The sequence below is a fragment of the Megalobrama amblycephala genome, linkage group LG5, assembly GCF_018812025.1.
Source record: "Megalobrama amblycephala isolate DHTTF-2021 linkage group LG5, ASM1881202v1, whole genome shotgun sequence".
Taxonomy (NCBI): Eukaryota; Metazoa; Chordata; class Actinopteri; order Cypriniformes; family Xenocyprididae; genus Megalobrama; species Megalobrama amblycephala.
Genome location: NC_063048.1, coordinates 33635591 through 33662792, shown reverse-complemented (window position 1 = coordinate 33662792; position 27202 = coordinate 33635591). Strand labels below are relative to the sequence as shown.

The 27202-nt window shown below is 37.2% G+C and overlaps 1 protein-coding gene and 1 long non-coding RNA gene across 3 annotated transcripts in view; one reads left to right on the top strand and one right to left on the bottom strand.

The window, feature by feature from the left end:
- asap3 (ArfGAP with SH3 domain, ankyrin repeat and PH domain 3) overlaps positions 1 to 27202 on the bottom strand; it is a 36563-nt gene that overhangs the window by 6985 nt on the left and 2376 nt on the right. For both annotated transcript variants that reach the window (XM_048191916.1, XM_048191915.1), the window contains exons 2-14: positions 22054 to 22126; positions 15669 to 15814; positions 11257 to 11331; positions 10647 to 10696; positions 10408 to 10531; positions 8412 to 8497; positions 8041 to 8116; positions 6308 to 6394; positions 6006 to 6115; positions 3204 to 3273; positions 2423 to 2510; positions 859 to 907; positions 432 to 598 (exon numbers count right to left, since the gene is read on the bottom strand). In XM_048191916.1, coding sequence (XP_048047873.1) covers positions 432 to 598; positions 859 to 907; positions 2423 to 2510; positions 3204 to 3273; positions 6006 to 6115; positions 6308 to 6394; positions 8041 to 8116; positions 8412 to 8497; positions 10408 to 10531; positions 10647 to 10696; positions 11257 to 11331; positions 15669 to 15814; positions 22054 to 22126 — 1201 coding nt within the window. The remainder of the gene's footprint in view (positions 1 to 431; positions 599 to 858; positions 908 to 2422; positions 2511 to 3203; positions 3274 to 6005; positions 6116 to 6307; positions 6395 to 8040; positions 8117 to 8411; positions 8498 to 10407; positions 10532 to 10646; positions 10697 to 11256; positions 11332 to 15668; positions 15815 to 22053; positions 22127 to 27202) is intronic.
- LOC125269142 lies at positions 12471 to 27069 on the top strand. The gene is made up of 4 exons (XR_007185041.1): positions 12471 to 12589; positions 18196 to 18272; positions 22253 to 22344; positions 26294 to 27069. It is a non-coding gene; the product is annotated as an uncharacterized LOC125269142 (long non-coding RNA).

Here is a 27202-nt window from a genome sequence, read left to right as displayed (position 1 = left end):
TTAATGATGATACATAAATATTTTATTAATCTAACAAAAAAAAAATACATATGCAAACCTACATAAGGCTTAAACATCTCTCTCTCATCATCATAATTTTGATTTAATTTAGAATAACAACACATAGGATTTCTATATTTGTAACACTGTAAGGGGTCATTCATCTCATGTTTAAAAATGTGAGACACAGGACAGTGGAATGAAAAAACTCAAGGTATAGAGTTGAACATATTTTAACTTGAGTGCTGCATTTTTAAAACCTGTGTCATGTGCAAGGTGCTGCAAAAGACGGGAGTGCAACGAGCAAACATGTCTGTCTAGAACATTAACAGAAAAACAATGGAAATGCTATGCAATGGAATTGCAAAAATGCATTCAGTGTGAATGGCCCCAAACAGTATTTAAATGCACTATGATCCTCTTGTCGAGACCTGGAGCTCCGCAGTCGCAGCAGGCCTCATTGCCGGGCAGGTTTCTCAGGCCTGAGATCACAGCTCGGACGAGCTCCTGCAGACCGCTGTCCTGAAACTGTAGCTGATCTCCACCTAGAGCCGTGTTCAAGGCCTCCTCCTTACTGTTCTGAAGCACGGACACCCATCTGCAGGAAGACCGATAGAGAGGTTACAAAAAAATGAATTCATAACTCTGCCTAACAAATAGTGACCTTTCAGATACCTCCGTTGTGTCTTTAACATTTCATTGTCTTTCTTTATCTTTCTCTTTCCTGTTTTATTCTATCTCTCATCTTGAGGAGCAGGTTTTGATCCTGCTCCCTCCTGCATGTTCATACATGCTGTTCTGCAGCGTGTGATAGAGATTTATCTGCACGCAGGTAAGTGTATGTGTGTCTGCACTTACATCATGCATTCTTGCTCATCCTCGGCCTGGAAATGGTATGTGCGGTTGTCTGTAAGAAAAACAAGAGAGAGAGAGAGAAATCTAGTTAGGTGGGCCTTTAAACAGAAGGAAAACATGGAAAAACTTCCTTATCTATGGGAAATAAACAGACAAAAAAAAAAAAAAAAAAAAAAAAAAGGCCGGACTAGCCATCTACACACACCTACACACCTATTTCTCAAAACTTTATTTACATACTTCTGAACACCTACATGCAACACTTTGTCTGGTTTAAAGTACTATATTGTATCATATTTCCGTGAATGAATCACATACAGGTCAGTTAGGCCAGCATCAGTGAATTATTTCCAACCATGCATGTTGAATTCATCCCTGACTAGTCCTTGGATATCTTCAGAATAGCATATTATTCTTATTATTCCTTCAGTATATAGTAAAAATACTGTACATATTAAGCAAAAGTTTGCATAGAAGATCCAGATGACGTAACACATTTATCAAAATTTGCAATATAAAACACAGTACACTGTACATCCCACAAGGCAATGTGCTTTCCTTTGAGGTGAATAAAGCAGAAGCAATTGTATCTAGGAATTTTAAGGTAAAGGCTATTTGCACTTAATTAGCATTGAATGCTATTTACAGTAAGTTCAAATAGTGATAGATACTATTTACACTAAGCAAAAATAGCAGTATTTTCTTTGCAGTGTAAATAGTAGTTAGATGCTATTTGTACTCAGTGTAAATAGCTGTTAGATGCTATTTAGCCCATTTACCCTTTTGCCAACAAGGTGGGCTATTTGAGCTTACTGTTGGGGAAAGTTACTTTTAAAAGTAATCTGTTAGAATATTGTGATATAATCCATAAAAAGGTAACTGCATTAGTTACTTTTTATGGAAAATAACACTTTACTTTTTCTCACTTGGGGTGGGCTTGTTTGTTTTTAAACAAAAAAGAAAAAGAAACACAAATGTGATGTTTATCTAAAGCCATTTTTGCTTTTAAGTATGGTTGAATTGGATCATCAAAGGTCAGCAGCCAAGACATTGGTTAATACATTTAGTCTAGAACTAAAATAAGCATCACGTTTACACAGCGCACACGACTCCTCTGCACTTTACTCCTGATTTCTCTAAACATTGGGACAGGAGAGGTGACAGTCAATAAATAAGAAAACAAAGTAACTTGTTTGAAAAAAAAAATGTTTTGTTGTAAATCTAAAAATAATGCGTTACTTTACTAGTTACTTGAAAAAGTAATCTGATTACGTAACTGATTACGTGTTATATGTAATCTGTTACCCCCAACATTGGCACTTGTAAATAGACGCTCAGAAAAAACTAACGTATTTACTAGTATATCTAATAAAGGCGTGTGAGAGCAACATATTACTGCATAAACCGTATCATGGAACAACGCCTACTGTTTCACTTTTTTTTTTTGGTGTGTATACACTATACGGCACACTATTTATTAATTAGTAAGCTATTTTTCCATTCCAAACATAGTCCTTACCATACCATAGCTGAGAGGAAAAAGGTCAAAGGTCAGAGATCAACTTACGTGTAACTAAATCAAATGTTCTTTTTTCCTCAGGGTTGGGCCGCACCTGACATGTCAGAAGGTTAAGCTTTGCGGGTGGTCTATTGATCTGAGAAAGAAAGAAGAGTTATAACATGCTTAAAAGGCATTCTCATCACATAGCTCATATGTGGTCACTCATTAACTCAAATGCAAACAAATCTCACTTGCAATTATGGTGTGTGCAGGATTAATGCTAGAAATGTCAGTAAAAGCTTACAACGTTTATGGTTGCTAAATCGCTGAAGCTGGAAGCAAACACAGACATAAGCAAAACTAGTAAAACTTCTGGCTTTTGGTAATGTGGATGATTCCAGATCAAACTCCTTTATGTGTTTTGGCCTGTAGTTTGTGGTTCGGAAAGGAAATAACTAATACATGAGCGATGACTCTCTTTCATGAAGCATGGGAAATTTTGATTGCATGTCCTGAATCTCAAATAATCGCTCTAGAGACTCTCGGAACAGACGGTGTATTATCACTAATGTCGGTGAACTATTTGTGCTAATTAAACAATATTCACACAAGCAAGAGTACTGTTGCCCTGATTACCGCAGTGCATGATTCAGCCATAGGATTTTAAACAGAAGGTTTGTAAACAAAAAGTTATTATTACACCATACATCCCTGTGTGAAAAAAGTTTAGTTGGTTAAGTTGCACTATGCCCCTCAGCCAATCAGATTCATAGACTATAATATAATATAATGAAGTATGTGTAACTGGAAGGTGTTGAGCTGTGTGTTTGTCTCTCTTAAATCTCACCGTGCTGTGAGAAATGGTCAGGCAGCCATATTTAACTCCACACTTCCTCTTCTGCCAAACCTTTCTGATCCTGAAACACAAAGATCAAGAAAACCCATAACAATCCAAATTCAACATTCATCAATATTATCATCTTAAAGGGGACCTACTATGCAAAATTCACTTTTTCATAAGGTGTTGAAATACAAAGCTTCTGTAGCATTATATACTCCCGTTCAAAAGTTTGGGGTCAGTAAGAATTTTTATTTTTATTTTTTTGAAAAGAAATTAAAGAAATGAATACTCAGCAAGGATGATTATTATTCAGCAAGGATGCATTAAATCAATCAAAAGTGGCAGTAAAGACATTTATAATGTTACAAAAGATTAGATTTCAGATAAACACTGTTCTTTTGAACTTTCTATTCATCAAATAATCCTGAAACAAAATATTGTACACAAATATTTTGTACAATTGTACACATTAAATGTTTCTTGAGCAGCAGATCAGCATATTAGAATGATTTCTGAAGGATCATGTGACACTGAAGACTGGAGTAATGATGCTGAAAATTCAGCTTTGCCATCACAGGAATAAATTACTTTGTGAAATATATTCAAATAGAAAACAGTTATTTTAAATTGTAATAATATATAATATATATATATATATATATATATATAATTCCCATAAATCAAAAGCAGTTTCTTCAAACGAGCTGATTCAGATTCCATCACCGGCTGTGGGCGGGGATTCTCCCTACAATGACGTCATCATAGGGAGAATCCCCACCCACAGCCGGTGACAATCTGCCCTAATAGCGACTTGGGCTGCATTCCAGTTCGTTTTTTAAATGCCCTTCCCTCGCTAACTTCCCTCAGTCTCGTTGACTTGGATGTACATCATTGCTTACGTTGCACGAGTGCCCACTACTGGCGGAACCCTTGCAATGGGCTGAATTGGAACGTCCTAAGCCCTTGATCACTTGGAATCCGCATTGGAGCTGATTTATTTTTTTTTTTTCCCCCTTACAAAATTGTTTAATACAGAATTCTATATGTATATATGTGTGTTTTAAATGTTTAAAAAAATAATTAATATATCATAGTTGTTTGTGGTGGGGTAAATTAAACACGATATGCGGTGACGTCATAATCGTGTTGCATTGTGGGTTATGGAGCTGCCTGAAGTGTACATGTGAAGTAGACTCGTTCCCTCGGTCAAAATCAAGGGAGCGAGGGTCTGTCCATATAAACTTCCCTCGTCCACTTCACGAAGTGGAACGCACTTCAAAATGGCGGCAGGGATTCCCCCGAGGGGAAGTGTTTAGGGAAGTTCGCGAGTGCGTGTCTAAAACTGGAGTGGAACGCAGCCACAGTCCTGAGTGAGGAGGACAGCGTGCGCCATTTCTGTATCCTCACTGTAGCAGCTGGAGTTGTACAATGTCTGTCTGTCCAAAGAGGCATTGTTTTGAGATGTACCAATGCACATAAGAGTCTCCACAGACTCCCGCCATCTGAGACACTGAGGACATTGTGGTTAAATTTAATTTTCTAAGGAACTTGTCCCAAAGAAAATATGTAAAGTTTTATACGTTTGTGCCAATAATTTGGCATTTTCAGTGCGTGAGACGGTCCTGTTTTGTTGTTGCCAGTGTTCTGGCAATCTGTCCTACACCGGTATGCCAGAACATGAGCCTCTTCTAGAAAGGGGGTCGAGAGCACCAGCTCATTTGCCTTTTTAAATGGACACACACAAAAACGGCACATTTTTGCTCACCCCCAAATAGTGGCAATTTTAACATGTTATAAAAAAATGATTGGTGGGGTATTTTGAGCTAACCCTAACTTCACATACACACTCTAGGGACATCAGAAACTTATTTTACATCTTATAAAAAGGGGCATAATTGGCCCCCTTTAATAACTCCATACCAAAGGTTTACTACAAAGAAACATTAAAAATATGTTTTGAAATAACACAACAAATTTCTCTACCCCTGGGGCTGTAAAGGGGTGATGGGGGTCCACAGAATGTATTAATGTGAATTTTTTTAATATTTTATACCAATATAAAAGCAAATTACATTTAACTATTTTTTTCCTCACACAAACAAAATCATCTCATTTGGTGGACCATGACATCAAAAATTTTTTTTTTTAAATGTATAGGTTAGATTGCTTTACCATTTAAAATCATACAGGCAAAAATAACTAGTAGTAAAATAATTAAATTGACTTAGCAGCTCACTAATAAAGTTACAATCGTTAATTAAATGACAACAAAAATGGTGATGATGTTTATTCTCACACTGATCAAAACCTAAGTAGTTTGGGTGGATATGGGCTTGTGTGTGTTGTGAGCTGTAGTTTTAAAAGAGTGCAAGTAAGACTGCAGAGCAGCAAGAAACTAAACCACATTTAATAGACAACATCTGTATGAGAGGAACACTGTGACAAACACACACGCACTCTCAGCTGTGGGCCTGAAGTCAAAAAGCTCAGACTGATGTTTTGTGCTGCTAACTATCTATGCTCCATGACTCTCTCAGGATATTATAACTCATTCCTTCATTTTGCTCTAAGCTTAAAAAATAGAGGCATATATATCATTACACACACTGAAAGCTGTGTGGAGACTGTTTCCTGAGGAACATACACTCAACCCCATGTGACTAAATGCAAACAAGAGCTGAATACTGCATCATGTCTGGAAAGCCTTAAATAAGTTCAGGTAATAAAAATAAATAGTTCAACTGTTGTTTTTGGGTAGGGTTTGTGACCTTCTCAACTTAGGGAAGTACACAGTAACGTTTAACTCACCCATCGCTCTTCTTAAGAAGGAATCCAGATTTCTCTGTGCCATATTTCTTATTGCCTTGAGGCTGGTGGATGCTATATCCATGGCCAGAGTTCTTCCTATTTAGAAAATCCTGTAATGACATAGAGCAACATATTTATCATAATTGTCCTCATGATCATTATCATCATTCTCATCTCTGAACTTGCTGAAATATAGTCTTTAAAACCAATAATAGCTGCAGATGAGCCATTTTCCAGTCCCTCTGACTACATTTGTGTAAAAAATGCATTACTTCGAAGAAGAGGTGGTTTTTGGGAGTTACCTCTTTGCCATCCACCTGTAGTTGTGTTCTAAGTGAGTCACGCAATTGAGAGAGCTGCTTTACTTCTTCGTCCTGCTCATGACGAACCTGGAAACCAATCACAGAAAAGTTACATGGGGCTTGCTTTTGTGTAACGAAATGCAGTCTTGGGATTGGTTAACATAAGTTATACATGTAAACAAAAACACATTTGACAACAGAGCAGTTATAGATGACAGAGACTACAGGCTCACACTGGAAAACATCCCTCCCTTTTGTAATGAAGTCCAGGACCAAACCAACACAGCCAGAAATCCTGCATTGCTTAAAGCTGGTGAAATTATGGCTTTGGCCCCCAGAACAAAATTCCAGCAATTTCTTCCACCAATTTGCATTAAATACTTTTTTTTTTTTAAGGAAATCATTCCTCTCGGAAAGCTGGCTTGTGGTGGTTTCATTTTTGAGTTTCACTTCCTTTTATGTGCTTAATGCTGATTAGTTATGATCAAAGGAGGACAAGTTGAAACAGGAGAAATATCACTTAAAAAATGTTACCCAAACCAGATCTGTTATAAAGCACATCTCAACATCAATTCCACATGCCCCATCCTGTCTTCTCCTCACAGTAACAACAAAACGACTAACTTTAATACATGAAAAATCATTTAATGAACACCGTTATTATTGCGTGATATTCACTCTAGACCGGATCATATCTGTTTACAACCATGACCAGACAAGACTTGCAGAACAGGGTCCATGATGCTGCCGGGAAACATTATATAATGTTTATTTTAAAAAAAGATTTTGGTTTACTCTTTAGGGAGACTATAATGAGACAAATCCAAGAGTCTGGATGCAATTAATATAATAGCTTGTCTTCAAAACTTTGTGACTTTCCTTGCCATCTACTGCCTGCATAGGCAGCTGGATTCTAAGGGAGTATCCTAACCGTAAAGAAACTGTGACTGATTTTTGCAACTATGTGTGTCATAACTCCATGTAGTGCAGTGACTCATGCAAGCAACATAGCTTGCTAAGTTAGTGCTATAGCATAATTAGCAAAAAAATACCTTGCTTACATATGTAAAGAGAAAAATAGTCAACTTTTAATGAGATTGAACTGTTTTTAGTGATCACTAAACTAGTCGAAATGCATTTTGGGATTGCTTTCTCTGCAAAAGATACATGCAATGACTGTTTTTAAAGAAGAAAAATGTTGAGAATGCTGCTCGCTAGAATTTTTAACAAAGCTAATGTGTGTGCACTAACAAAAAAAAAAGTTACCTGATATTTAGTAGAAAGAAATTTATGACATGTAACAAGAAAACTTTCAAACTAACTGCATGTGCCAGACTAGACATGTAAAATCAATGATAAAGTGACAATATTCCTTGAAATGAAAGTAAAGATTCTTATTTCATGCAATGACTACACTGGGTCATGTGACTAACATGAGAAGTGAAATCTTTTTCAAAACATGGAAGGTGTATATGTGTCTGAGCAAATGATCTGGCTTTCTGCATCATCCAAAAAAAAAAAAAAAAAACCAGAACAAGATAAGATCTACTCATCACCTCTCTAAATTTAATAGGAAAACAAAATAAACAGCCTAGTTAGAGTTGCCCTTCATGATCCAAAGTCAACATGTATGAAATTCACTAACATTTTAAAATACATCTTGATATATTCCTGAAATACACTTTGTAAAGTGTAGGGACTCTGTCAGATACTAGGTTTGACAAGTCTATTACCGTATGTATGGAGGCTGCTAACTTCTCCACAAATGGACTAAGATTCTCTGCAGCCTTCAGTCCGTCCTGGAAAAAACTGAGAACACACAATAGCAGTGTTTAGCGGTCTCAAATGTCAATGACATCAATACACACACCCACAAAGCCACAGCGATTCAATCCTTACAGAGCACTGTTGAGTGAGGATCAGGATTATATCTTTACAGTACAGTTATTCATGTTAATCTGTGATTCATATGCTGAATCCAGTGTCCAGACACGGTTAAGTGCAGGCTAAATGCCTAGTTTTGTACTGAAGCCAATTTAGGTTAAATTTGCATCTGAAAAGGAAGCTGGTGCTTCTGAAGGATTTGAATTAGTTTCAGACGTACTTAAGTTGGGCTTGAAAGTACTTGATCAGGCTCTGCAGCAGATCTGGACCCTGACGAACTTTCAGCTCCTGGATCTTCAGTAAATACTGTTTAAACAGAGAAAGAGAGAAAAAAGGCCAGTTATACGTCAGCGGTTAAAGGTCAGTCCCACTCGTGTCGCAAAGTTGTGACTCAGCACAAAGCAAAAGTAGATGAATACAGCACAAAGACTTTTTTGCACCAATCTGCAGTCCTGGAAGAGTCAATGTTATTCGCCAAAAGTTATAGCCAGTCTGCAGAATTTGGGCACTTAGAGTTGACAAATTTAACAGAAAATCACATAGTGTATGATCCAATTTTTAGCTTCAGACTATGTTTCAATCCAGTCAGAGAATTTCAAACATGCCGATTTTAGAACATACAGTACAGTCCAAAAGTTTGGAACCACTAAGAATTTTAATGTTTTTAAAAGAAGTTTCGTCTGCTCACCAAGGCTACATTTATTTAATTAAAAATACAGTAAAAAACAGTAATATTGTGAAATATTATTACAATTTAAAATAACTGTTTTCTATTTGAATATATTTCACAAAGTAATTTATTCCTGTGATGGCAAAGCTGAATTTTCAGCATCATTACTCCAGTCTTCAGTGTCACATGATCCTTCAGAAATCATTCTAATATGCTGATCTGCTGCTCAAGAAACATTTAATGTGTACAATTGTACAAAATATTTGTGTACAATATTTTGTTTCAGGATTATTTGATGAATAGAAAGTTCAAAAGAACAGTGTTTATCTGAAATCTAATCTTTTGTAACATTATAAATGTCTTTACTGCCACTTTTGATTGATTTAATGCATCCTTGCTGAATAAAAGTATTCATTTCTTAATTTCTTTTCAAAAAAATAAAAATAAAAATTCTTACTGACCCCAAACTTTTGAACGGTAGTGTATAATGCTACAGAAGCTTTGTATTTCAGATAAATGCTGTTCTTTTGAACTTTCTATTCATCAAGGAATCCTGAAAAAAAAAGTACACAACTGTTTTCAACATTGAAAATAATCATAAATGTTTCTTGAGCAGCAAATCAGCATATTAGAATGATTTCTGAAGGATCATGTGACACTGAAGACTGGCGTAACGATGCTGAAAATTCAGCTTTGCATCACAGGAATAAATTACTTTGTCAAATATATTTAAATAGTACACAGTTATTTTAAATTGTAATAATATTTCACAATATTACTGTTTTTTACTGTATTTTTAATTAAATAAATATAGCCTTGGTGAGCAGACGAAACTTCTTTTAAAAACATTAAAAATCTTAGTGGTTCCAAACTTTTGGACTGTACTGTACATTGTAAAGGCAGAAAAGGTGAAAACTTCTGCATTTTCTGTCTCTAAGTGACTGTCACATGGTCAGTCAGTTTTGGAAGAAATAACGCATGTCTCACTATAAAAAGAGAACAAAGTGGAGACATCTGGAGCTCTGCGGCTGGGAAAGGGAGCACTGCAGGACACTGAAAATCCCCCTCTATTTGATTATTCCTCCACTTCACTCCTTTCCCTATTCTTTCTATTACCACAGCTGGGTTCAAACGGCATAGCCCAAATTTCCCCAGTCCCGCTAACTGCCACGCACACAGTATATAGAACTAGGACATGTCGCCACCGAGACATGTGGAATGAGGTCATCAATAACCACACATGCACACATATGAACACCACGTGGTCTCAAACAGGACTGCCTCTCAAAAACACCCCAAAGCTTCTTGGTTTTAGGTGACTTCAGACACCGCCACACACTTACTAAATTTACAAAAAGTGTGTTTAACACAACAAGGAGGTTAACAAGCTGTGGTAACCCAGGAATAACCTGCTAAGGCATACACATACAACTGTACTAACCGCACTTATTCTCCCTGAGATGCTCACACAATGTGGTCGTGGTCAGGTTCATTCTGCACACGTTTCATAGCCTGTTAACTGGCACCCTCTTATAGCCTCATATACCTCACACATCTGCAACTGGAAGTTCCTTCTTTCTCTTTCCATGTCCTCCACTGTGTCTGTCGATTCCAACCGGATCAGCCCATGCTGTTTCTGTTTCTCCCTCCTTTCTCTCTCCAGCTTCCCTCTGAAAAGCCAAAATGAATAGGGAAAACCGGAAAAGAACATGATGAAATTTTATCTTAGCAAGTGGTGGTCTTGTACTAAATGTTATAGGAAGTTGTGTAGCAGGAGAAACTCACATTTTAGCATCATAATCCTTCCAGCTTTTCTCCATCTGTTTTTTCAGCTCCTGAAAGAGAAAAAAGTAATATATATATTTAGCTAACTTGTGGGGAAAAACTTATCCCCCAAGTATAGCTAAGTTAACCCCCAAAAACCCACCACACACAAACACCCAGTGCTTTTGGATATTTAATCACACACATGAAAACGTTTACTTTGTGTCGCCCTAAAAGCTTCATGCAATAGCAAAGGCCACTCCACCTCATTGTGGAAAATTAATATTGCGAAAACAATAATAAAAGGGTGTGTATCAAAACTTGATCTCAGAGCCCTGCGGTACATCTCCACTCATCATACAGGTTAAACGCATAAAGAAAGGTGTGGTGCAGCTATTGCGCATCTTGACTTTAGAAAAACACAATGCCCCAAAAAAGCTACATGCCAAAGATAGTTATAACACTTTATCCAATGAACAAAACAATTTGACACATTATTGTGGACTCTACAAAAGGATCTAACTTCCTTTAATTGATTTCAATTATACTAAATTTGGGTACAAGGTGACGTTTTTGACACATTTAGTCCAGTATGATGATGCTGTGTGACGTAGGTGTCTGTTTCACTCACCAGCCTGCTGTCTCTCAGCTCTGTCTTCAACACATTCTCCAGAGGGAATGAAATTATATTGTTCAGGTTTTGCACCTACAGAACCAACAGGAAGAGCACAAAAACAAAATCAGGAAATAATGGAACAGAGACAGAAACCAAAAAGAAATTTACAACAACATCTGACAGTTGATCAGAACATAGTTCAAATGTTAATGTAAACTCTGAATCCCTTTTCAAAGTAAGTGCACACATTTTTACCTGGCAAGACAAAACCCTCCCTATAAAGTCCAGTCTGGAGGTACGAATGCTCGCAAACCAAAAAATGCAAAAAGTTAAAACTCTGTTTGGGATTTCTCCTTGGCCAAGCACATTAAAGTGCTGAGCAAGTATAAATCTTCCTTAGGAAAGAATGTGTGAGGAAAAACCCACTCCAGGACGAGAGAAGAAACAGGCCTATTCATTTTAAACCAAGGAAAGCCTTTTTGTACATATGAAATGTTTTGTACGTGTACTTTCAAAGATCAAAGGGACAGTCGTAGATTTCCAAAGCAAGCAAAGAGATCTGATAGTGACAGGACAGAAAGGTCAGTGATAGGATTGTACATTATATCTGCCACTGTGCTGTCAAGCACACCTTGGTTGACCACTAATAAAAGACACTCAAACCCCCAGTAAACACTTTAATACTCAACATTAAAGATTAAAGACATATTATGATACAAATATGAATGTAAATTAAAAGCAATCATGGGAGTTATCTCATAATGGTGCATGATATGGATTTATAACCTTGCAAAATTGATGTTATCCATATAAATCTTCATGAATATGAAAAATGGGCTTGACTGAGGGAAAGTTGTAGCCCCCACACAAGGGCACTAAATCAAATGAAGTTTATTTTCTTAGCAGAGTTTCTGTTGTATTTTTTTAAGCTGAGGTTCCTGTCTCTGGTGATTATTTGATTGACAGCTCAGTGGTCGGACGCTGTCCACTCATGCTCTCAGGTCTGGTATAAATTACCATTACCATGGAAACTATCAGTGGGAGGGTTCCGGGCTCTGTGGTTTGAGGGGCCCTTGCCTGCAGCTGTTAAACCCCTGCTGACACACACACACACACACACACACACACACACACACACACACACACACACACACACACTACCTCTCCCAGTCCCCTGTGTACTTTGTACAGCTGGAAGTCTGCTGTTTCTTATCCAAAAATATATCGAGCCGCACAGACACAGACTCAAAGGTGCTTTTTGAATAATAATACTGGCAAGTCAGACTGTTCTTGAATATTTCCTGTCAAATAAGGTGGAAAATCTTCATGTTGGCCTTGAGTTATACAGGTAATTAACATCTACGCTTCACCGAACTTTATGCTGCACCTGGAAGAGGTTTTTTAAAATAACTCAATTTGTGGTCAACCGATATGGGTTTTTCAATGACCAATTTTGATATTTAAAGAACAGGATGGGTGATGTTTAAAGCTGGGAATCCTTAGGCACCTCACGATCCGATCTGATTCCATTTCTGGGAATCAAAATTCAGTTTTAAAACAATTCTTGATCTACATTTTTTATAGGCTGAATTCACAATAATGCACTTTTCAGAATCATTGAAAAGAGAATCGTGAAGCGTCAGAGAAACGATTTATTATACCCCTATCTATACATATAATTCAATGAAAGAAAAAATTAAAGGTGCCCTAGATTGTTTTTTTATAAGATGTAATATAAGTCTTAGGTGTCCCCTGAATGTGTCTGTGAAGTTTCAGCTCAAAATACCCCATAGATTTTTTTTAATTAAAGGCAGGGTAGGTAAGAAATTTTGTTCCAAATTTGTTTAAACTTTCTATATATATACATGCATAATTAAAATGTAAGAACTCTGATAAAAAGAGTATAAAAATCGAGTGACTCTAGACCGTTTAATCTGTATTAAACACAGCTCATTATTTCCATCCGGGACGAAACATAGGATTGGCTTAGGCGGCTGTCACTCTCTCGCAACCATGGCAACCACCCTTTTGCCACACATGACCTGCCCACTTGCGCGCGCACGTTTGATTTGGGGAATCCAAGAGGCACGGATCCTAGGAATACCAAAACAATGGCAGAGAAACAGCAAGCTAAATTCACAGTATCGGCCTATGCAGTTAGTGAAGGCAAACCAGGCAAAAAAAGGAAGACAGTAACAGTACAAGAAAAGGCAATGAACAAAAAGTCTTTGGATAAACAAAGAAATAAAACGCGAGTTAATATCGGCGTGGCTTTCCAGCGATGGCGAGAACTGAGGGAACTCAAGGGGCTGAAAAGTGACTCCTTGATGGCTTTATTTCTGCTGGACAGGTAAATCTTTCTTTTTGTATTTTGATCATACATATTTTTTTGTTTATTTTTTCATGAAGCATGTGTCATTAGCACACGTAGCTGCGTAATATAGCTAACATAACATTACTTAGCGAGCCGTAGTAGAGACGATAAATAATGATAGCTATAGTGTTGAATTGTGCATAATTTTACCCTCTGTCTAACTCTTTTACCATGTTCACCTGTAAGTTTACATGCACGTTTTTTTCGCCTTTGTTTTGTTTTTATATTCTCTACCTATGTTTACTGATGTCTTTATCTTGTATCTGTGTGTGTCGTACACACTTTGTTGTATGTGTGTGTTATTATTTTGTGTCTGCAATGCAGTTGTGAGTTGATATTTGAGTGTATGTTACTCTGTTGATCTGTAGAACAACGTATATGTTATGAATCTTACACGAAATTCATCTTCATCACAGTGTAAATGATGGTAATGGAAAAACGTGTATCATGCAACCTGTTTTTAGCTTTGCCTTATAGATAACTAGCTCGTTAGCGAATCAAAAAATATATATTTTAAACTTTACCAATATCAATATGCTAGCTTGATAGTGAGTACTAAAATACATCTTGTTTGTTTATCTTCATAATTTTAAAGTTATTTTTATTACATGTGATTCTGACATGATGTCACTACATGCACTGTGCTCCTTCCTCTCCGCTCGTCTCAGGTAAATAATGCGTCTTCCAGCTCAGTGGTCGGAGTCGCACGTTCATGCGTTTTGGGGGCGTGGCTTTGGAAGGAGCCCAGAAGGGAGGGGGTGGAGTGAATGGAAATAATGAGCTGTCTTTAAAACAGTCGTGAGAGGTCTACAGACACTCGATTTTTATACTTTCTTTTTCAGAGTACTTACATTTTAATTATGTATTGATATATAAATAAAGTTTAAACAAATTTTGAAAAAAAGTTTTTTATACATTTTTTTGCCTACCCTGCCTTTAATTTTTTTAACTGCCTATTTTGGGGCATCATTAACTATGCACTGATTTTTTCAGCACGGCCCCTTTAAGAGATGCGCTCCCTCTGCCCCGAGCTCTCGACTATATATACATCGCATAAACAAAGTTCACACAGCTAATATAACCCTCAAATGGATCTTTACAAGATGTTCGTCATGCATGCTGTATGCATGCTTCGAATTATGTGAGTAAAGTATTTATTTAGATGGTTACATTTGATTTTGTGTGAGTTTGAGGCTATGCTCTGTGGCTAAAGCTAACATTACACACTGTTGGAGAGATTTATAAAGAATGAAGTTGTGTTTATGAATTATACAGACTGCACGTGTTTAAAAATGAAAATAGTGACGACTCTTGTCTCCGTGAATACAGTAAGAAACGATGGTAACTTTAACCACATTTAACAGTACATTAGCAACATGCTAATGAAACATTTAGAAAGACAATCTACAAATATCACTAAAAATATCATGATATCATGGATCACGTCAGTTATTATTGCTCCATCTGCCATTTTTCGCTGTTGTTCTTGCTTGCTTACCTTGTCTGTGCACAGATCCAGCCGTTAATACTGCATTTCCTTGTCTAATGCGTCGAATGGGCTGGCATTATGCAAATATTGGGGTCATACATATTAACGATCCCGACTGTTACGTAACAGTCGGTGTTATGTTGAGATCCGAGTGTTTTCCGGAAGTCTTTTAAACAAATGAGATTTACATAAGAAGGAGGAAACAATGGGGTTTGAAACTCAATGTATGTCTTTTCCATGTACTGAACTCTTGTTATTCAACTATGCCGAGGTAAATTCAAATTCTGATTCTAGGGCACTTTTAAGTCTTTTAAACAAATTAAAATATTAGAATTTATATTTAAAAGAACTAAAATAGGAAAAAAAAAAGATATTTAAAAGAACTAAAATTAGAACTACAGTAGTTCATTGGTCAAGCAAGTGTGGTAATTGGTCAATGACCTCAAAATAGCCAAATAAATCAGTCTATGACTACTTAGTGACAGACAGACAGACAGACAGACAGACAGATAGACAGACAGATAGACAGATTTGTAGTTTAGCTCAAGATGGCATCCTGCTCACCAGGTTCTTGAAGAGTGCAGTGATCTCTCGTGTGAACACAGCCAGGTTCAGGAAGCCTGTGGAGATCTCGTTATTATCCTGCGTCAGGTGACTGTTCCCCAGATTCTCCAGAACCTCTATGTACTGCTCCTTATTCTCCACATGATCTGGGAACACAACATCACACAATCAACATCTAGACAATCCTGTCACTGACCTTTATACAGATAGATAACAGAATACACAAGAAATCAATGTGAAACTGTGTTTGCAGCCTACTTCTTTTCCATAATGTGACATTTTCATGTGAAACAGGATATTCAATAAAAAAAACAAAAAACAAAAACAATTGTAGGGTGGGACTTGATTTTATCCATCAGGAATTGACTGGATTGGAAAAGTCTCTTTACCTTTGTCCAACACATGTACTGTCAAAGTATGTACTGCATCTTGACCATTAAAGATTTGCGTACACTACCTTTCAAAAGTTTGAGGTTGGTAAGAATTTTTTTAATGTTTTTGAAAGTCTCTTATGCTAACCGAGGCTGCATTTATTTGATCAAAAATACAGTCAAAACTATAATATTCTGAAATATTATTATACATTAAAGTAACTAATAATTTAAAAAGTAATTTTTGTTAGTCCCTTTTGGTCAATTTAATGCAAGCACAAACACTAATTCTGAACTCTGTCATTTTCAGTCGTGAAATTTTAACCTTTATCCATGTTCTGAAACCGTGTGACCTCACCGCATGATCAAATGAATAGAGGAAAACAGGATTTTGAGATACAGAGCAGTGAAAATGATACCAGCTGAAGCACAGTGAGCTCCTGGCAAGAATACTAAAAACACCACAGTCAGACTCAGACTGCACTACAGATCAAGGAGCTCTCAGCTCTACGGCTATAAAATAAATGAGTACACTTAGATAAAAGCCAAAGCAAGCCATCTTCACTTCTGATGGTCACAAGCATTTGTGGGAACACTTACTGGTCTTTCCAAGGGAATATCCCTGAAATTAGCATACATGAAGTACACATTTTTCCTAAATTGAAATTGTTGTTGCAGGAAAAACACTCCTATCAAACAATCATTGCCCTCTCATTCTAGGGGTTGGTTTAGGGCTTTAATTAGTTGATAGGGAAGTTGTTCCAGGAAAAACAAAAGATGTTGATCCAGGAACACGTCCTACTTGTTTACATCACACGGTTCCTGTAGGATAATGGAGAAAGCCTTTTAAAAATTTTTTTAACTTTATTTAAATTATACAGTGGCTTTGCAGTTAGTGCACATGCTCCAGACACAATGGTTCGGTGCTAAAGTGGGAGATGCAGGTTCAATCAGGCCTGCATTGTATCCTGATCCCATTTGACTGAATAATTTCCTTTCTACTGTTAAACGGACACCACAAAAAATAAGCAGGACAAATCGGCATGCCAGCATACTGATTTCTACATCAGGAAATCACTCTGAATAGTCTGGGAAGGTAGTATAAGTTCATTAATAAATAAAGTAAAAATGTTTTTCAAAACAAGACAGGAGAAAAACAACCAGATGAATTTAGCAGAAAAAATAACAAAAATCAAGGGGGGTTTTTGTAGTTGGTTAATCGAACATCTAGCTGACACTTCCTCTTCTGTGGACTTCAATCAGCAGTGTTTTTCCAGTGAGTCAGTCCGGCTCAAACAATACTGCACTTTACTTGCAGCCGCCAACTCTCAGAGAACCTACCTTCCCTGATCTGGAAACAGTTTTATCCTCTCCAAACAGTCATCTGTGAGCACTTTCAGACATACAATTTTCATTTGTATTGTTAATTCATTTCTTGACATGTATAAGACCCTGATCTATTCCAGAGACGGTAGGTGAAGCCCAAATTAACACTGAAGCAGATCCTGTTCCAGGTTTTTAAAGAAAATTGACCCCTAGATCAACACTTTAAAGTGCCTGCCACATCTTTGTTAGTGAGAGCATGTTTTCAGCAACATTTAGTCCATGGCCAACGGCTCTGTTTTAAACTGTGACACTGTTAGGTTACACACAGATGCACATATAGACTAAATATACAGCTTTCTAAAAAACCTACAGAGAGTCTCCTGTCATTCCTGCTGTGAATTCATTCAAAAAAATCACTACAAAAACTGGTAGAAATTTGTCAACCGGTAGAGATTTTGGACTATCATCTCTATCGTGGTTATGCTCAAGTGAAGTTGCTGTGCTGTGTGTGTGGTCATGAAAGCTTATCGTCTCCATGTGTTTTCAAGCATTGTGGTTTAAAAACAAGTGATTTTAAAGCGTTGAAGAGCAATAGCCAGCGAACTCATTTTGCTATATGCACACGCTGTCTGAGAGATGTGCGCATGTGAAGCCTCTGCTCTGTAAGTGCGCTGCATAATTTGATTGAGAAAAGCTATTCATGCGTTTTAAAATCTAGACCCATTGAGTAATGACATTAGGAGGATTATTAAGAGTCACTGGCACATCATTCAAAGTGATCCTCAGTTATTGAATGTATTTAATGACCCACCATTCTTTGTCTCTTCTAGGAGTTCTAGTCTGAGGGATGAGCTTGTTCATGCAGATACTCATGTCTCTTCTCCAACCACCCCAATTGATGCCCAGGGTAATTTTTCATGCTATAATTGTACTTCTTGCACTATATATGTCAAATGTCAATCATTTACACATCCTCGTACATAAAAAAAAAACATACAAGATTAAACAATTGATAACCTGTAAGAGTACGTGCGATCTATATTATCATTTGTCCATGTTCACTGCTATATGTTGGTAAAACCACATGTGCATTACACACAAGAATGATTGAACACACAAGTGCAATTCGAAGACAGGATGATACATCAATCGTGCGCACAATTTACTTTTTTTTCCTGCATGTCATGTGCAGGGCTCCGTACTTGTCTTCCGTAAACTTGACTTTTTTTTTTTTTTTTTTATTATTTAGTTAAGCTAGTATTCATTTTTTGTAATATTGACATTGGTGACAAGAATTATGAAATGTCTACGGATTTTGATATTATAAAAACCCTATTTATAGCAAAAATGATGATATTGTGATATATATCGTTAGCGTGAAATAAAATTACTCCTATCATGATAAAAGATTTTGGTCATATCGCCCACCCCTACAAGGAAATTCTAATTAAAACTTTGTTTAACAGGTTTATTCAAATCTTTGCAACATCACTAATAAAACAGATGTTTTCCTTGACATATCGGCCCAAAAATCTCCACAGATTCTGGACTCAAACACTGGTTTCTAACCAGGATGAGTAAAACCTGCTTGATGCTGCACAAATCTGATATATACACTAACTCTGAATCACTGATATGAAAACAACATTCACAACTTTTCACCCACAAACAACAATATCCTGGCAAAACGAGAGGTATGAGGTGAATCATGAGGTTCAGGTTAGGACTCATTCCAAAACTAGTAAGTTTAGCTCCACCACAAACACACAGGGGCAGGAAACTGAGGCCCCTCACTAGTAATGTTACCGGAATGAGACATCTGACTTCAGTTAAAAGAAAGAGAGAGAGAGAGAGAGAGAGAGAGACAATGAGGGGGAGATGAATGATAAAATGTGTGGGTCTCCTTTGCGTTTAACTGAACTGTGACTCAGAGAATTGAGAAATGGGGCATGAGCCCTCAGAAATAAGAAGCAGGCAGATCTAAGACATGCTTCCCAGAAACCCAGAAACCATGATCATTCCAGTCAGGACTTTTGTAAGCACCACACAACATTATAAATTACGTACTGGCCAGGTTTGTGGAGCAATTTCTCATTTAAAAGAGGAGCAAGAGATGTAAACACACAGATATTCCCCTGTTATTTTAGTGGTAAAGACACTGGTCAAAACATGTGATATAGTCTCATTGTAAATGCAGCCAAACTGCTTACAGAGGTGTAACCAGTAAGCCACATGCATCATGCACGATGGACAGAATAAGGTACTGAAACTGTATGTGTTTAACACAGTGTAGTGTCATTAGGAGACCATAGGAGAACTCTGAGGTTAAAAACAGTCAAGCAAGTTTCAATGGCTGTTATTTTCTATTTCTATTTGAACAGAAAACAGGAAAACAAACAATCTGCTCTTTTTTTGAGAGATTAGTGGTTGTGAAGACAAATCTGGGCCACAGTTTCTGTCATCTTTCATTTGTGTGACAGAGAGACTGAGAGAGAGACTAAGAATGATCTCACTGCATTTTTTAGGCTTAATGTTTTAAGAGTTTTTTCCAAAATCTTGCTAGCTTTTAAATATGCTTCAACATCTAATGTAATTTAATTATAGGGTTAGTTCACCCAAAAATGAAAATTCTGTCATTAATTACTCACCCTCATGTCGTTCCAAACCAGTAAGATCTTCATTCATCTTCAGAACACAAATTACAATATTTTTGATGAAATCTGAGAGGTTTTTTTTTTTTTCCCCCCATAGAAAGTAACAGATTCAAGGTCCAGAAAGGTACTAAAGACATCGTTAAAATAGTCAACGTGACTACAGTGGTTCAACCTTAATGTTATGAAGCGACGAGAATACTTTTTGTGCGCAAAAACAAAACAAAAATTAGGACTTTATTCAACAATTTCTTCTCTCCCCTGTCATTCTCCTACGCTATTTACGTTCAGCGCTTCCAGTTGCATGCGTTGTGCTGCTCACGTGAACAGCGCCGGCCAATACTGAGCCGGTGTTCTGACATAGAATCTGGAAGCACTGAATGTGAACAGCTTAGGAGAATGACAGGGGAGAGAAGAAAATGTTGAAAAAAGTAGTTATTTTTGTTTTGGTTTTGCACACAAAAAGTATTCTCGTCGCTTCATAACATTAAAGGGTTAGTTCACCCAGAAATGAAAATTCTGCCATTTATTACTTACCCTCATGTCGTTTCACACCCGTAAGACCTTCGTTAATCTTCGGAATACAAATTAAGATATTTTAGTTGAAATCCGATGGCTCCGTGAGGCCTCCATAGGGAGCAATGACACTTCCTCGGTCAAGATCCATAAAGGTACTAAAAACATATTTAAATCAGTTCATGTGAGTACAGTGGCTCAATATTAATATTATAAAGCCACGAGAATACTTTTGGTGCGGCAAAAAAACAAAATAACGACTTATTTAGTGATGGCCGATTTCAAAACAATGCTTCAGAAAGCATCGGAGCATTGTGAATCTGTGTGTCAAATCTGCTGTTCGGAGCGCCAAAGTCACGTGATTTCAGCAGTTTGGCAGTTTGACCCGCGATCCAATTCATGATTCGACACACTGATTCATTTATGCTCAGATGCTTTCTGAAGCAGTGTTTTGAAATCGGTCATGACTATATAAGTCGTTATTTTGTTTTTTTGGCACACCAAAAATATTCTTGTCGCTTTATAATATTAATATTGAGCCACTGTACTCACATGAACTGATTTAAATATGTTTTTAGTACCTTTATGGATCTTGAGAGAGGAAGTGTCATTGCTCCCTATGGAGGCCTCACGGAGCCATCGGATTTCAACTAAAATATCTTAATTTGTGTTCCAAAGATTAACGAAGGTCTTACGGGTGTGAAACGACATGAGGGTAAGTAATAAATGACAGAATTTTCATTTTTGGGTGAACTAACCCTTTAAGGTTGAACCACTGTAGTCACGTTGACTATTTTAACAATGTTTCTACTACTTTTGATGTGTTTTGAGTAATTTTGATTTTTTTCTACTACTTGAATGTGGTATTTGCGATGCTTTCTATGGGGGCCTTACAGGTGTGGAACGACATGAGTAATTAATGACAGAAATTTCATTTTTGGGTAAATTGATCCTTTATGCATGTTTATGCCATCATGAGCTGATTTTGATGTAACAGTCTGAGAGGCTTAAATACTGAGTCATAGTGAAACCAGACCTCCTGAAGATCTCTAAAAAAAAAAAATAAATACATATTTTTGCCTATGTACTAGACCAGTGGTTCTCAAACGAGGGGCTGGGGCCCACTAGGTGGCCTCAGCAAACATCCAAGATGATTTAAAATAAGACAAAATGAGCATTAAAATGATTTCATATTTTTAAGTGTGATTTCAAAATCTGGAAAAGTCATGTTAAATTTATAAAATCTAAAATCGGTTAGAAATTGTGTGTAAAAAAATACCCCCCAAAAATTATCTTTAATCTTTATCCAGTAAATTTTGAACAACTGGACAAATTTCCTTGAGTAGGATCCCTGAAGAATATTCAGCTCTGGAATCCTCAACTGAATTGACAGAAACTAGGAGTTTTGGGCCTTCACATATTGTTGTGGGAGCCTTGGAGTCAAAAGGGTAAAGAACCACTGTACTAGACAAAACAATTAAACAAACAAAAGAAACGCCAAGAACATAAGAATGCACTCACTGATTCCAGAGCTGTGGATGGCCTTCACAATTTTCTTCATCCTCTGTAGGGACATCTGGTCCTGCTCTAAAGACTGGTGCAAGACAACAGAGAGATGAGAATAGACATTAGAATTACAAATTTATCACTGGCATCAACACCGACTACACTCTTCAAATTAATCATTAACAAAAACATAAACATGTTTATCTTGTTGCAGGGCAACACTTGACTGTTCCTACAGGACAAACATCAGAATAGTTGTCAAGCAGTCTTTCTATCACGACAGGCTGCTGTGATGATTCAGAACAGGTGAGTTGTGAAGCACAGGTGAATCAAGCCTTGCGAAAGAGACAACAACATCTCTTAATGACTCAGAACAGACACTATTTACAGAAAAGAATTAGTGTAAGAGACAGAAAGAGACACACCTCCATGGGAATCTATGTTGAGTTCAGATATCAGTGGTTTATTGAGATTTGTTTACACCTGGTCACTTTATGTGTTTTTACTGATGGGGTTGTTATCTGATTTGTTAAAACAGTTCCATTTACATTTGGCTACATAATTGTGTCTCTGCAATACGGATATAAAAATAAATCTTCAATTCCCATGCTATATATGCGTAAAATTTACATACGTGGTTTCAACAGCCAGATGCATTTACAATTATTGTCCAGTTTAATTTGAAATGCATTTTAAACCACCTCCTGAAGTAGTTTGAGTGATCGGATTTTAATCCATCTCAAAAGTGTTTCAGAGAGCATTTACACCTGGTCTTTTCACGATCGGATAGCTATCCGATCAGAGAAAATGCATAAAGTGACCAGGTGTAAACCCATAATGAAGGAGTTACAACCATCTTGAGTTTATGACCTTAAAACATTCTGACGTCTGCTGCTGTCTGTAAGAGATTGTTTAGTCTGATCAATGCTTAATAAATCAGAGTCAAGACAAAACATTCTTTGGTTCTGTTCTGTTTTATTTCTTTCTGTAGTTTTTTGGGCAACATCCCAGACACATGGATACAGTGATGTATAACAGAATCTCACAAGCTAAACACCAGACAGGTTCATGTTTTTAGACACAGACAGACAGATGGCACACACATGACTTCTTGTTTACATCAGTATCAGAATATTTCCTCAGTCTAAAATCTTATTTTTCTTTCTTTTTTTAAAGAAATAGAAAATGCTTGTTTGTGCATGCACAAAGATGTCTGGACATGCAGGTTCTTCCAAAGAATCATCTTATGTCTTGCTATGCTTTTTTTTACTTCCTTGTGTTATTTTTCCCTGTTTACTTGGAATTAGTTTCATTTTCCAGTTTTCCCTGGTATGAGGAAAAACCTGAGCAGTGCTTCACCTTTCACCCCCAAAACTGTTTATCAGCTGTTCTTTAAACAACACTGATGAAACAGAGGGAGGACAAAACACTTAATCAGAGGACACTTCCCACGTACACACATCTAGTGCCATCCAAAAAGAAGCTATACATTTCGAGTACGTAGTAGTAAACACATTATATCTAAGACTTCAAAAGTTATGTGTACGTTTGGGGAGGATATAAACACCACATGGCATGATAGATGTCAAATGAACATTAGAGGACTTGTTTCAACAGCTCATGCAACTAAATAATTAGCTTTGATTTACTGTCCGAACAAACTAAATCTCTAAAACGATTGCTTTCTTTTAGGCCCGGTGAAGCGTTTGCCTTTTTTTGCAGTTACATATTAAGTGAATTAGTTGTAGAATTAGTATTTTTTGAGTTATTTATTTAATGTTAATTTGTGTTCAGTTTAATGGTGCAAGTCAAATCATGCTCTTATTAAACATCTGATCATAATGTAGTGTAATAATGTAGTAACTTCAGAGTACTAGCTACTGTTCTTTAGTGTAGTGAAATAAGTTTTCAAAAAAGAAGTTTGATCATAATTTAGTCTTCTTCACCACTAATTCTTATGAATAATGGAATTATGAATGTCAGTACAAAAAAATATTCAATGTCTGCATTAAATGAAGTCCCAAACGTAGGACAGTCATCGTCCTGTAAATCATCATTACAATATTAGAAGCAGTCACTGCGCCATCCCAGCGACAATTCTTCCGGCATCCCTTCTCCTTTATTTCTCTTATTCTTCCTCTGCGCAGTGCTGTTAAGGGGGTTTAACTCGGAGTTCGAGCCTCCTTCAAGGACAGCAAGCCAAGTTCGTTTACCATTAACTATTAAGACTGAATGGGCAGGCGAACTTGTGAGTGGAACGCTAAATACTGACATCATCAATAGGAACCATATGAGCTCCACAGAGATAGCAGAATGACAACATTAAGGCACTTCATGAAGTTCACAACCCCCTAGCCCAGGGGTGTCCAAACTTGGTCCTGGAGGGCCACTGCCCTGCATAGTTTAGCTCCAACTTGCCTTAAAGGGATAGTTCACCCCAAAATGAAAATTATCCCATGATTTACTCACCCTCAAGAGATCTTAGGTGTATATGACTTTCTTCTTTCAGACGAACACAATCCATTCATCATAAAAAGAATCCATACGGCCCCAGGGGATTAATAAAGTCCTTCTGAAGCAAAGCGATGAGTTATTGTAAGAAAAATATCCATATTTAAAACTTAACTATAATAACTAGCGTTCGGCAGACGGCTGTACGCATCGATTTGCGGCAGAAGAGTAGCACCTGACCCAACACATGACGTAATGATGAGCAAAACAAAACACCGGTCACGAATTATAAAGTCTAAAATGAGAATTTTTAAAGAGAAATATCAGAGGATTTCAATATAAGAGAAGAGGCACTGAAGTTTGTTCCACAGCCCTGTTTGTTTAAAACGTGAGAGGTGTCTAAACTTACGATACTCCTACATAATACATCGCGTGACGGGTTACTCTTATGGCGCAAGTCGACTTGCGCAGTATGCGTACAGTCGTCTGCCGGAAGCTAGTTATTTTAGTTTATAAAGTTTTAAATATGGGTATTTTTCTTACAAAAACCCATCACTTTGCTTCATAAGGCCTTTATTAACCCCCTTAATAAAGCCGTATAGACTATTTTTATGATGGATGGATGCATTTTTTTGGGCTTCAAAACAGGCCCCCCATTCACTACCATTATAAAGCTTGGAAGAGCCAGGATAATTCTAAATATATCTCTGATTGTGTTTGTCTGACAGAAGAAATACACACCTATGATGGCTTGAGAGTGAGTAAATCAAGGGATAATTTTCAATTATGGGTGAACTAACCCTTTAAAATACTTGCCTGAAAGTTTCTAGTATGCCTACTAAGACCATGATTTGCTGGTTCAGGTGTGTTTAATTGACCCTTCGCCTGGAGTTTGATTGACAGGTGATCTAACCAATCATAACGCCGGATACGGCATTTTGTCTGACAAAGCAGTCAGGAGTTGGAAGATTAATCTCTGTGGATTTGAACTTGAAAAATTTTGCGTATGTACGTCTTTCCGTGTTTTAAACAACATTCATTCTCATGTTCATTCATGCTTATTTGATGCTATAAATGAACTAATAAGAAGAGATGATCGATTCACGAGCCGCTTGAGCTGAGGCACTACAGCAATCTGTCACGACACATTAAAGAGCCACAAAACGTTTTTTATTGTTCGAATTTCTTAAACAAATTACACAATTTGAAAGCTGGGACTTTGTTTAATATCATAAGTAACCTGCTCTGTCTTGTCTGTCGACGTGTTGTCAGTGTCCTCTTTGCTCCGCGATGTATTTTTCACTGTGTGTGGTGTGACAGCGCCATGGCTTGTCGGACAAAGCATCAGTAACTAAGGGGGGGCGGGTCTTTGCGAAGGGTCAATTGGGGTTGGAGCTGAACTCTGCAGGACAGTGACCCTCCAAGAGCAAGACTGGACACCTCTGCCCTCGCCAAACCTCTCAAGCACTGGTCACTGTAGCCTCAGTGAACTGATGACACTAGATATGTGATCCTGTTAGCAGCTGAGGACGTCATCTATACTACTTCTCAAAGGGAGTGAGGATGGCCATAAATAAATGTATTAGTCACATTAAATCTGCTGACTGGTGGTATCACTGTTCATGTGGGTGTGCGCTTACAGCTGATGCATACTTGCAGTGTATGGCACCAAACAAACACACATGCACACACACATATAAATACAAACATAAACAAAGACAAAGAAAGCATCATGTTTTAACTCAATAATTATTCTGAAATCAGAAGTGTGTGCTGCAAATTCATCTGTCCTTTTATGTTCCAGGGGTTTCTGTCTATCTGTGGCCTCCTCCTCCAGATCAATCAACATGCTGCCAGCCTTAGCCAGAGTTTCAGCAAATGGAAACATAAACAAACTTTGTCTCTCAAACCCAAACAAGCCTTCAAACGCTGACCTTGATGAAAACGCACTCAGTTACACACACATATGTTGCACCTAGGCGTTAAACACCACTTTGAAGCTGCAGAAAAGACTAATACACTCACAACTTGATATATTTGCACAAGTAATCTAGACATACACAGCATATCCGCACCAGAGGATGAGAGGACTGAATTTATAATCCTGGGGAAAAAAAAAAAATACTACGAAATAAACATCTCTGACTCATTCAAGGAAAGATAGTGACTTCCAGTTATCACTTACTGTGCTAATCATATAGAACTGAACAAAGGATATTCTCACAATTAATTCCACCTAATTTGTTTCATAACTACATGTGTTGCTCAAGTGCTGCTTGAAGGCATAGTTCACTCCAAATTTTCATCATTTACATCCAAATGATATTAGTTTACTCATCCTCGTGTCATTTCAAAATCGTTTGAAACAAGTGGTTTCATCTAACAGGATGTCTAAGCTGCTTTTTTTCCCACACAATGAAAGTGAATGGTGATCATGATTGTCTCTGGTCCCTACCTACTTTCACTAAATAAAAAAAAGCAGCTTGGACGTTCTGCTAAATACTTCCTTCTGTGTTCCACATAAGAAAGCAAGCCATGCGGGATTGAAACAAGGGGAGTGAGTAAAGTACATAATTTTCATTTTTAGGGGAACTACTCTATTAACCAACAGCCCTGGATGTGAATGGATGTCCTGCAAGACTTTCAGGACAAAGTGATCTCTATAAGATATTTTTTATTATCTGTGGTAATTATGTCAAAACGTCTTGTTTTC